At 46.0% G+C, this 12901-nt stretch overlaps 1 protein-coding gene across 2 annotated transcripts in view; it reads right to left on the reverse strand.

Moving 5' to 3' along the window:
* Positions 1–12901, reverse strand: part of HDLBP (high density lipoprotein binding protein) — a 74646-nt gene that overhangs the window by 13964 nt on the left and 47781 nt on the right. For both annotated transcript variants that reach the window (XM_070422598.1, XM_070422599.1), the window contains exons 6-16: positions 10677–10883; positions 10352–10567; positions 9648–9854; positions 9408–9515; positions 8378–8482; positions 7975–8053; positions 5434–5573; positions 3066–3170; positions 2829–2942; positions 1665–1751; positions 1374–1505 (exon numbers count right to left, since the gene is read on the reverse strand). In XM_070422598.1, the coding sequence (XP_070278699.1) occupies positions 1374–1505; positions 1665–1751; positions 2829–2942; positions 3066–3170; positions 5434–5573; positions 7975–8053; positions 8378–8482; positions 9408–9515; positions 9648–9854; positions 10352–10567; positions 10677–10883 (1500 nt within the window). The remainder of the gene's footprint in view (positions 1–1373; positions 1506–1664; positions 1752–2828; positions 2943–3065; positions 3171–5433; positions 5574–7974; positions 8054–8377; positions 8483–9407; positions 9516–9647; positions 9855–10351; positions 10568–10676; positions 10884–12901) is intronic.

Below are 12901 nucleotides of genomic sequence, written 5' to 3' on the forward strand. Positions count from 1 at the left end.
TATCAGATGGGGTCACAGGCAGAATAGACATTGCAGAAAACTAATGAATTGAAAGAAACTCATGAAGAAAAACTTAGCAACCCCCCCTCCCCACCCAAATAAACAGAGAGCCAGTGAATGGTAGGATGTCATGCTGCCCAACACTCAGTAATTAGACTCCCTGAAGGGGAGGACAGAAAAAACTATTAAATAATGACCTTAATTTTTCCAAATTTGATGAAAACTCTAACCTCAAATATCCAAGGAGTTCAATGAACTCCAAGCAAAGAAACATGAAGAAAACTACAAAGCTGGTGATACAATAAAAAAAATAGCCATAGGAAGGACTAGTCTGTGCAGATGAGTGAAGCAAAGGATAATGTTGTACGTCTATTATATCTCAATTAAAAAATGAAGTACGGCCCTAGCTGGTTTGGCTCAGTGGATAGAGTGTCAGCCTGCGGACTAAAGGGTCCCAGGTTCAATTCCGGCCAAGGGCACATGCCTGGGCTGTGGGCTTGATCCCCCCCAGTAGGGGGCATGCAAAAGGCAGCCAATCAATGATTCTCTCATTATTGATATTTCTATCTATCTCCCTCCCTTCCTCTCTGAAATCAATAAAAAATATATATTTAAAAAATATGAAGGACTGATATACATAACATGGATGAATCTCAAAATAATTATGCAAAGTGAAAGCAACTAGACTCAAGAATAGATACTATGACTCTCTTAGACAATCACATGAAAATTCAAGCTCATCTACTTTAACAAAGCGGACTGGGGGTTCGACAGACACAGTGGGGGAGCTGGGAGAGTGACGCTTGACAGAGGTGCTAATTGGTTTGGCTCAATGGATAGAGCACTGACCTGCAAAATGAAGGGTCCCAGGTTCAATTCTGGTCAAGGGCACATGCCTGGGTTACGGGCTCCATCCCAAGTGGGGGACGTGCAGGAGGCGACCAATCAGTGATTCTCTCTCATCACTGATATTTGTATCTCTTTCCCCCTCTCCCTCCCTCACTGAAATTAATAAAAATATATTTAAAAAAGGGGGGAGGCACAAGGCTTATTTTGGGGGTGATAGGTAAGTGCATTATCTTGACTGTGGAGGGGATTTCATGGACATATACATATGGCAAATGTATCCAACTGCACACTTTAAATATGTTCAGTTTCTTACATGTTCATTTTTCAAAAATTGGGAAAAATATAACACCTTGAGGACATGAAAATTTCCCAGCACCCAAGTCAAATGCTACTACTGCTTAGGACTATCAGTAACACTGCCAGAGATCACCACCCAGACCAAAGCTCCTCCACGAGGGGCTCTGGTCCTCCTGTCCCTTCCTGGCCCCAGGCCAGAGCCTGTCCTACAGCCAGCTCCACATTACCAGGTCTTTCTGGATGGACAGGATGCGGCTCCGGGCAGCCTCGCAGTTGGCCCGCTTGCCTGTTATGATGATGGTCTCCGAGTTGCTATTTTCTGCTGGAAGGTCGATCTTGGTATTGCTTTCTTCACGAATCTACGAGAAAGACGCAGTGAGAAGCAACTACCATTGAGACACCCGGAGCCCAGAGCTAGGAAGTAAGGCCCCTCCTTCAAATTTAAAGCCAGAATAGCACAGGACCATGGAGGGCAAGGTGAGAAGAGCCACGATTCCGGGGACAAGCCGGCCAGTCACCTTTTTAATGTTTGCGCCTCCTTTCCCAATGATGTTCTTGTGAAACTGCTTGAAGATCGGAACAGAGATCGAATAGCTATTTTCCACCTTAAAACCAAGAGATTGCCAGATTAACTGTCAAGTTAGAGCGTCCCTAAACGACAGAATGCTAGGGAAGACTTTGCCCTGCGTCTCTCTTACTTTCTGACCTTCAGAAGTCGTCATGAGGATGGGTGAGATAACTACTCAACAACTAACTCACCTGGCCTGTCACAGTTGACAGGTGCAGGGCCCCCTTTTATAAAAAGTGGACTGCCACAGACCCTACAACCTGTCAGATGTGTGTTCCACAATCCAGAAGCAATCAAGTCTACCCAGGTGCCCTCAATTGGCCCTCTAGGGCAGTGATGGTGAACCTATGACACACGTGTCAGAGGTGACACGCGAACTCATTTTTTGGTTGATTTTTCTTTGTTAAATGGCATTTAAATATATAAAATAAATATCAAAAATATAAGTCTTTGTTTTACTATGGTTGCAAATATCAAAAAATTTCTATATGTGACACGGCACCAGAGTTAAGTTAGGGTTTTTCAAAATGCTGACACGCCGAGCTCAAAACGTTCGCCATCACTGCTCTAGGGTAAAAGGGAGTGGGTGCCACTACAGGAGGGGAGCAGGCTGGGGATGGACAAAAAGAGGATTAAGCTCAGAACACCCAGCTCTACTGGGCAGCAGGAAAAGCCCAGTGCTAAGGAGCCCAGGCAGCTCCTCTCCCAGGGGGTCACAAGCTAAGTGCATGCCCACAAGTGACTGTAGAGAGCACAGGGACACCTGCAGCCTCTCCATCAACCATCTCCTCCCTTTCTAGGTCTGAGGAAAGGAACAATCCATAAATGACACTACTTGTACAAGTCTCTCTCCTCACTGAATGGGACAGTTCCCATGAAGGAAACAAGGTCACTTAGTATGAGACATAGAGGAGCTCCCCACTTTAATTCCATGGAACATTCAAGTTGTGACAATTTCTGCCAGTGTAATTTCAGGTGTTGAAAGGTAGCATCATGACTTTGTCCCAAGTCCCTGAGACGGCAGACTCACCTAATGCCCAAGTGTGCTGATGGCACATGTCCCCTAGCCCCCCCCGCCACCATCACACAATAAAGGATGGAAAGCATCTCCTACCAAATCAGCAACCATCTTCTGCATGTATTTTGTACACTTTTCCACTTCATTCTTGGGCCCTCTAAGTTGGACAATATCACTTTTTTGTGCTGGGTCTGGAAAGTTGATGATAACCTAGAATAAATCACCAGGAGACCAAGTTCGATTATTGGTAAGAACGCTAAAAAACTGAACACTCCCAAGTGCCAATCAGACCGCTGCCGGAGGGTTATCAAAATAAGGCTGCTGGGCAACTACCTCTGGGAATTTGTCCCGAATTTCACGAATCCGTTCACCCTTCTGCCCAATGATTGTGCGATGAAATCTCTGCTCGATGATTAGATCCTTGGTACGCTCGTTTTCCTGAAAATACATGGACAGGAAATAAATGCACTTATTACAAGCAAGGTGAACAACCTCCCTCACAGGAGGGAGGTAGTGCCAGCCACACTGGCCAGTAGACAGCACCCACTAGCTACCTGCCCTCTCCACCTGCCACACTGTGTGCTGCCCTGGGTGCACACTGTTCTCCTGAACAAAGTGTAATGAAAGAACTGAGTGCAGACCCCTCCAACCAAAAGTGCTACTGCAGGAGCCATATTTACCAGTGCCATTCACTCAGTGCTGTGTTTTAACAAGAACTGAGGCCTGACACTGCACAGCAGGGAATGATCCCTCCTCACCACCAGGAGGCTGGGATGACTGCCCACGTGCATTAACAATCACTCAACATGGGGCACTGAACCTCCATGGTCCACACTATCCTCCAGAGCAGCAGTTGCCAACCAGATGACGGCCGCTGCTCCTGAGGGCCCGTTACATCAGAAGATATATAGCAGGGGTGGAAAGCAGGGAAAAACACTACCTATCTGGGAGATTCTGGAGCATTGGGGTGACAGAGAAACGAGTGTTCAGCACTCTAGTAACTAGACGCCAGAGTAAGGGACCATGGATGGTCAGGATAAGAGCTGGCTGATGCAGGGGAGAACCTAGGACACTCCCAGGCTGAGGAGTAAGTTCAGGGACAGCCAGAGAGTGGCAGAAGGCCATGCCATGCCCTGGACTATAGCTGAGGCCACGAAGTTACTACATAAAGCTGGCCTCCAATTTGGGAACCTTCGCATGGGTAGTGAAAACCTCTACAAGCATGTCAAACTTGCGGCCCTTGGGCCACATGCAGCCCACAACCAATATTTTTGTGACCCAGCCAATATGGTATGTAAGAAATGTTTTAATAAAAATTTCATAACTTAATTTTTATAATATCCTGTTATACATTTTATATATATATATATAAAAAGCCTAAGCAACCAGTCACTATGATGTGCACTGACCACCAGGGGGCAGAAGCTCTGACGGGTAGGTTAGCTTGCTGCTGGGGTCCAGCTGATAGGGACTGGGTGAGACGTGGCTGGACATGCCATGGAGCCCTCCGCAGTCACTCCCTGGCCCAGATCGTGCACTGGTGGGGTCCTACGCGCTCTCACAATCCGGGACCCCTTGGGGGATGTTGGAGAGCAGGTTTCGGCTGGATCACTGCAGGCCAGGCTAAGGGACCCCACCAGTGCACAAATCCCTGCACCAGGTTTCTAGTTATTATTAACGAGCTATGTTTGCTAATGAATGATTACTATAATTGTGTTGCATTCATTCCTCTTAAGCTGGGCAGGTGCACCATTTCTTTCCACTAATACCAGCAGCAAATATTTTAGCAGCCAATTGCCATGTCATTAGTCTTGTACTGACTTGTTTGGTGTGTGCAACAGGAAATACTTTGCTTTCGGAGAACAAGAAAAATAGATTTGCGTTATGCTTATTAATTTGTGCAGTTATTTAGTGTCTGGTGAGTTAATGTACAAGAAAAAATATTAACTTTTATTAAAACGTTCTATTATTTTATGTTAACGATTACTCATTTATTTCAGCCCTTTGTATTCAGCATGTCTCTATCGAAATAAACCTACGTTTCTATGAAAATTGAAGCTTTTGTTTTTTTTGCAGCCCACATAAACTTAAACCTTGTTATTTGGCCCATGTTAGCCTTTGAGTTTGACATGCTTGATCTATAAGAACGCCAGGGTAAAGGAAGCTGACCCTGGGACTTGCTCCTACCCTGACGGGGTAGAAGTCCTACATTGCCTTGGGCTTTCCTGAGAGTCTGTACATGTTCATGCTAAGCTCTGAGCACTCATACAATATTGGACTCATCTGGAGTCAAAGGCACCCCAGTGAGTCACGTGCAGCCCAGGGTGAGACTCACTATTGTGTGGTTATGTGTATTTGACTCAGTCGGGTGCTGGTAGCAGGCCGAGGACAGCGTAGTACTTTAATCCGGACGTAGCGAACAAGGCCCACTGTGTCCCGTTTGCAGATAACGTCATACCAGTGACTCTCAATCTTAGACACACACGAGTCATCTGTCTGCCTTTGAAAATCCAGAAAAGTCTCTCACAATCCCTGGAGTTGGTACTGACACGTCATGGAAGCCAGGGTTTGACCAAGGCTGAGTTCTCCACTGCAGATCTCCAGAGCCCCCCGGCATAGCAGTAGCCCAACGAGACACTTAGCGATTCCATTCTCTAGGTCATGTCAACAATGCTCCCGCAGGACCCGCCACAGGGCTCACCATGCGGGAGGCAAGCTCCAGCAGCTCCCGCTTGGCCTGCTGCACACCCTGCGGGTCCCCCTCGATGCGGATCAAGTTGCTCTTCTCGCTGTCGGGAGGGATGCGTACAGACACCTTGTACTGATCTTTGATTCTGTTGACTTAAGAACAAAAGGAAACATTTTGGACTCAGACTGTACTACAGTCCACCAATGATTAACATGGTTAAAGCCCCAAATAACCTAACCAGTCACCCCAAAGCAGAAAGGATGATGAGGCCCCCCAGAGCAAGACTGCCCCTATTCTAGCAGGAGCTGGGCACAATCTCCACAGGACTGACCACATGGAGCATCGACCTGTCCATGCTGAACAACTGCTCAGAGCCTGAGACTAAGCTGATCTGGAGTGTGTCCAAGGCTTAGAATACAGCAGGTCCTCACATAACGTCGTTTTGCTCAACATGCTTTCGTTATGTTGATGAGAAAAAAGTTGACTCCCAGTGGACTGTGTGGAGTTTCCTCTGAGGACTCCAGGTTCCTTCCACATTACAAGGATGTGCACGTGAGGGAAATGCCCTGTCTGCACTGTCCCCATCTTTGTGAGTGTGCAGATAACGTCATACCAGTGACTCTCAATCTTAGACACACACACGAGTCATCTGTCTGCCTTTGAAAATCCAAAAAAGTCCCTCAGAATCCCTGGAGTTGGAAGGGCACCTGTCCAGGGTGGGTCCCACCTTATACCCTGAGCTGCCAGGAGAGGCTCCAGCCACACATGACCCTAAATTGGAATGAGTGGTGAAGAGAGAATTATTCTGTTTCATTAATTTTTCTCAAATATGTGTGTAGCTCACATTTCATGTTTAATATTTTAAGAGTTTTGGATTTTCATTTAAAATTTGGTGATGTTTTTGTGACAAATGTCGTAGGAGCCCGGCCAGTATGGCTCAGTGGTTGAATGTTGACCCATGAACCAAGAGGTCACAGTTCGATTCCTGGTCAGGCCACATGCCCTGGTTTTGGGCTTGATCCCCAGTGGGGGTTGTGAGGAGGCAGCCGATTGATGATTCTCTCTCATCGTTGATGTGTCTATCTCTTTCCCCCTCTCTCTTTCTGAAAATAAATAAATAAAATTTAAAAAATAAATAAAAATTAAAAACCAGAAGCCCTTACATTAACTGAAAATAAGAGCACCCCCATCAACTACCTCAGAACCCCTTGGCGGCCATGCTGTTGCCTAACACTCCATTGTCAGCTCAGGTGCAAACTGAGCTCTTCACTGTCTTTGCAAAACAGGTGGAGTTGAAAACCCTCCTCCTGCACCTTCTCTAGCACCTACTGCCCACCGTTAGAGATCTGGCCCCACACCCTGGAGAAGCCTTATCACCAGAAACAGGGTCAGCATTTGGTCCACTGTGTAATAAGGGAAGCCAAACTCCTTAAAGGGTCACAGGGAGGGTTCCAAGCACAGAGATAGCCATGAGCCCATGTGCTAGGACATGGGCCGGAAGTGGCACTGTTCCAAGGTGGAACCATGCAGGACAACAGACAAGCACACAGAAGCTGGTGGCAGGTTTTAGATTATGAAAGAAAACAAGGGTTAGGAAATGAACCAGAAGAAACAGAACAGACACAATTCTCTGAATCACACTGAGTTGTTTCACACGTCCTGGGAGCAGAAATCAGAGATTAATATTAGCATTGCATTTCCTTACATTCTTAAGGAAACACTACAGTTAACCAAAATAAACAAAGAGAACCAAAGCAAGTTTATGGTGTGTGCAGGTGAGCAGTGACCGGAGCTGCTCTGAGTGCGTGCAATGTCGTCTATTGTTTAAAATGCTTCCATAACACAAAACTGGCACCAAATAAAGCAGGTGACAAGTTTACATGTACTCTGAAAAAAAAAAAAGGGATCACACAGGGCAAAATCCAAAGAGGGCGCACTCACAGAGACATCATGCTTAGTGAGGTGAAGTCCTTGCAACTTAGGGAAGGACCCACGACCAGGTTAAGTGTTAGCCCTCACCTCCCACTGAAGGTGAAACACAGGACTGTCTCCAGAACTAGTAAGCACTGTGATGTGCATGATGGCCAAGCAGTTAAACTGAGCAAAGGAGGAGATTTTAAAACACATCCTGGGATTCAAGCAGAACTCACCTAACACATTTCCAATGCTGCCCCACCTTGTGCTACCTACCTGACACAGGTAATCCAACACAGAACCTGGGCTCACATATTACTGTTTGTCCAACAGAATCCCTCCCTGAGTTGTCTGACTTGGGCATGAGTCTAGAAACGTCCGACTCCTTGGTGAGCTCCAGGTCAGGGGTTAGAGGTGAGGAGGACAACACTGGTGGACTTCACCCAGCAGCTCTGGTTGAAACATGCAGGATGACACCCTGGGGAGGGGAGTCCCTTTGCCATGGCCCTTGTGGGTAACTCAGGGAAATGACCCAGTTGATCACATTCATCTCTAGGCCAAACAACTGGGTGAGGGCACCCAATCAAATAGCTGGTGGCTTTTCTCCCAGCCTGCCCCCATGGTGTCCACTTCACTCACTGTTGGCTCCGCTCTTCCCGATGAGGTGTCTGTGAAACTTGTGGTCAATGCTGATCTCCACATAGTCCATGCGGAGAATCTGCAAGGACACAGAGCACATCCATGAGACATGCCAGCTGGGCAGCCAGAACCAGAGGAGAGAGCCAGCAGCTCCCGCCTTTTCTGACCACTCGGCCATCAAGACTATTGCAATCTCATCCCTCTGGCCCCCTTGAAAGACCCTTCCTCAATAATGTCTTCTCTCTCCATGGCTCTGGCCAGCTTCTAACTCTCAGAATGCACCACTCTCCGACTGGGCCAGCCTCTTGTCTCTACGCCCACCCATGAAGCCTGACTGCCACACGACACAATGACAGCCCATCCCCAGTTCAAAGCACTTGGAACACTCACAGGGGCATCTTACCAAGTCTTTCACCATAGCTTCGATCTGTTCCTGGGCCACATTTACATCCTCCGTGGGGCCTTCCAGGGTGATCTTGTCCTCGCCTTCTGTAAACTCGATGTGAACCTACCGCACCAAAATAAGGGACAGTGAACACGAGATGGCACAGTGGCAGCGACTGATTCCAAACTGCTTCACGAGAATTCAAATCCACCAACATCATGAAAAAGTGCAAAGGGGGCCTGAGGACAACCATTATTTTGTTACTTAATATAGTCTAATCATCTTCCCTTTACCAAAAACAGGAACTGTGAAATCCTTCACACTGTGCTTGTCACCAATACCTTAAAGCATGAAATACCTTAGCACACCTTCCTATATCACTCTCACTGTAGAACCCCTACTCCCATCTGATTGCATGAAAAATGAGACAGCTAACAGGGACAGAATTTTAACCCCAGTATAGCTGCCTAAGGGTGGTTACCAGACCACCTGTTTATAACACACCAGATGAGGAGGTGACTTCATAGGGGACTAGCCTCATGAAGTTATCACATTAAGTGTGACCAGGACTTTGATCTTAGAAATAAAGTGGCTACAGGGTAAATAGGACACGACACCCACACATAACAGGAATCCAACACAATGGTGTGTCCTTTGGTGTTTCCTGGGGAAAACTGAGGCCTCCAGGACAGAGGTACAGAGGTACAGAGGACAAGTCTACGAGCTCTACACTTCATACAGTTTGTAGACAAATTTTGCTCTTCAGAATTTGCAGACATAACTATTAGGAAGTTATTATGCCACAGTAACTAAGTGAGGTATTTCTTAAGATATTCATCAAACTTAGCATTCTCTCTGGCTAAAAAGACCAAAAGGCATCTTAAAAAAAGAGGTATTTAAAAAAACGTATTCTGATTTAAAAAAAAAAATGTGCCACCGTCTTCAAAGGCACCCCAGGGGATAAACAGCAACACCAAAACAAAAGTTAGTCAGCAACAGGACAACAGAATGCAAGGCCAACCCAGTGCAGCAGGTCATGTTCCCTCACCTTTGGCATCTGCTGAGTGATCTTGGCCAAGTTCTGCCCCTTCTTGCCAATGATGAAACGGTGAAGCCAAGAAGGAGCAGAGACGGAGGAGACTGTAAAACTGTTGGCCTAGGAAAACAAGCAAACAAACCAACATCCAGGCTACCTAAGCACGCACCAGGTTGCTCAGTTGGACTTAGCGATAGACGAGCACCCTGACCCAACACGGACCGGGCCCTGGATCCCCTGGGAGGCAGTTACCTTGGCATAGACCTCAGTCAGTGCCTGCCCTAGCTTTTCAGGCTCCCCTCGAAGTATCACAGTCTCAGAGATGCTGTCGGACGGTGGGATCTCCACAGAAACTCCAGTTCTTTCGAGAATCTCCTGCAAGGAATTGCCCTTGGGCCCAATGACATACTTGTGCTGGGATTTCTTCACTTCCACTGCGATGGTTGTGGTCTTCTTTTTCTAAGTAAGAGTACCATAAAGATGTCAGAGGGAAGGGCACAGGAGAGGCAGGCGAAGACAGAATATTGTCACCAAAAGGGCAGGGATCAGGACACGGGGCCTAGACTACAGCTGCTGAGCCCCGGAAGGAGAAACAATGACCAGCCAATCCCAGAAACCCCACTCATCATGGGTTGAGTTTTCTCCTTAGAAGAATCACCTGATAATTTGTCAAGCCCAAACTGATTACTACAACTTGGAAAAGCAGTGATCAGTTTGGAAGAGCAGTGATACCAAATCCTTTCCTCAAATTAAGGAACAAGTTTCAGACCTCAAAGTCACCAAATGGAGCTAACAGCTTACTCAAAGATGTGGCCACTTGTGAGCAGTGCATCTAGCCCAGGGTGGGAGAGTGAGGGAGGCGGAGTGAGGTTGGCAGATAGAAGGGAAAGCCTTCAGCACGAGCTCAGTTCACTCTCCATTCCTGCCCATGGGGATTTCCCTCCTCCCACCGCTACCTTTTCTTCATAAATCTTCTTGATCCGAGCCACAGCCTGAGCCAGCTGCTCCTTCTCCCCAGTGAAGACGATTTCTGTCCGGTTGACGCTGGGTGGGGGGATGTTGATGCGCGTCCCTGTTTCTTGCATGATCTCACTGACGAGTCGATTATAAGGCCCAGCGATGAAGGGATGGAATGCCTTCTCCACTTCTAGCCTCTCTACAGCACGTTTATCCTGGAAATGAAAGGACACAGCTGAGCACAGGTCTGGGCACAACCTGGACAGACAGGGCCTGTTGGGGTCAAGGCTGCCATATGAATACTAGGTCCACAGTTGGCCTTACCTGCTCGGCAGAGATGAGCAGGACTTCGTGGCGAGCTTTCTCGATGCCCTCTTTGGTGCCAGTGATTCTGATCTGGTTACTTGCGTCATCTGGGCGTGGGATTTGAATTTTGGTTGCCGTTTTTAGCTCCAAGTCTTGTAGTTTTTCTCCATTTTTACCAATAACAAAGCGATGATGTTCTTTGGGAATGGCAACAGTTGCTGAGGCCTACAATAGGTAGAGAAACAAAGAAAACAAAAGTACTTGTAGGTTATGAAAAAGCATGTTTTTCCATAATATTCTCTTCGGTTAGAATGCAAGTCTCATCTGATTTTGCCTAGCCAAACCCCATTATCCTTTAGAATAGTCTCAGGTTAAACATCACCTTCTTGGGAATGCTTTCCCAGACATCCTGCCTAGGGTAAGTTCAAGTGTGGTATGACCCGGGTCACACTTTCAGCTATCACAATTATTTAGAGATAATTCTTTATTCAACATCTTCTCGGCCCAGCTACAAGCCACCACTAAGACAGGGATATTCAAGTTCATCTGTCTTGTTTTCCATGTTGGTGACTCCTAACACCATATTGGGACATCGTTGGAGGCAGGGACGTACTGACAGACCAGATTCATTTCTGTTTCTGGAGTACTGGGCTACCTTTTTCAGACATAAACCCTATGTCTGTTAATAAACTTTTCTACCTGTCTCTTTTACAAGCAAATAAAACAGACAACTCATCTGAGTAAAGAAAATGGAAACAATCCAAACCCTTCATCTCGTAAGTCAAACTGTCAGAAATCAACCAACTTCCTGAAGTCACAGAGAAACCTGGGAGGAAGATGGCCGTTTCTATTCTTTCTAATTCTGTACAGAGAACAGCCAGCAACTTAAAAAGAAGCAAACCATGAAGGTTCCCACCACTGTCCCAGCAAAGTCACAGATCAGCCAGCTTCTCTTCTCCCCCAAGGCATACAGTTTCACACAGAATATCAACATTTACAACAGAAACCGTCAAATTGTATCACAGAGGCAACAGAAAAGGTCCTCACTTCACAACTAGCATAGAAAATAAGACCACTGGCTTCTACATTGTGATCAAATAAGGTTTAGTCCAAAAATGATTCAATATTAGGAAATCCATTTATATAATTCAGCATATTGTTAGATCTATGAAGAGAAATAATCAAATGATCATGTCCACAAAATTTAAATCCATCCATGATAAAAATTTACAAGAAAATAAAAATCAATAGATATTCAGTTGACCCCCTTGAACAAAGGTGTAAACTGCACAGGTCCACTTATATGTGGATTTTTACTATATTTTTTAACATGACAAAATACATTTACCTCAGCCCCAAAGCTCTACTTAATGGGAAAGTGCTTGTTTAGGCCATGCACTGCCTGCACCATGACTTTACCTCCACTGGAGCAGGTCCCCACACAAGAGGGGCACAGGCTGCACAGGAAGAGCACCTGCCCACACAGCCTCGAACCCTGGGAAACTGCTGCTTTATTACATTTTTCTTACTGTCTATAACAGGAAGGCAAAATTAGAATACAGAAGTCAACAGCCTTTGTTTTTTATAACAACTGATTTTTATTTTTTAATTGAATTTAGAGAGAGGAAGGGTGAAAGAGGAAGGGAGAGAGGAAGATATCGATCAATTGCCTCCCACATGGTCCCCGACTGAGGATCAAACCCCCAACCCACATATGTGCCCTGACCAGGAACTGAACCTGCTACCTTTTGGTGTACAGGAGAACACTCCAACCAACTGAGCCACACCGACCAGGGCCAGAAGCCAACAGCTTTATCTTAACTAAAAACAACCAGGTTAGAAAATGTATGAAAAAGACGACCCTTTCCAAAAGGCAAAAGAAAGGAAAAAGACAATAAAGTAGTTGGACTATAAGCCAGTAAAAGAGGTGGAATGTAGGCATTAGCAATCAGAAAACATCCCTTAGGAGGTCTAATGCAACTGTGAGCAAAAGGCTGATTTTAAAGTTTGCATGTAAACAAAAAAGAATACAACAGACAGGAAAACCCTAAAAAAGAACAGTACGGGAGAGATGGGAAACACTGTACTGTATACACATGAAAGTATAAAACCATCAATACTAAATCAGGAGAACACTAGCACACAGAGATCCCAAAAGGTCAGAAGTGAAAACCCAGGAACATATCCAAGTTAATAGGAACATTTAGAACTTGATATAAACAGCCACTCAAAATCAGTGGGGG

This window comes from Myotis yumanensis, unplaced genomic scaffold (assembly GCF_028538775.1).
Source record: "Myotis yumanensis isolate MYYU_CA2020_CCGP unplaced genomic scaffold, mMyoYum1.0.hap1 SCAF_8, whole genome shotgun sequence".
Lineage (NCBI taxonomy): Eukaryota > Metazoa > Chordata > Mammalia > Chiroptera > Vespertilionidae > Myotis > Myotis yumanensis.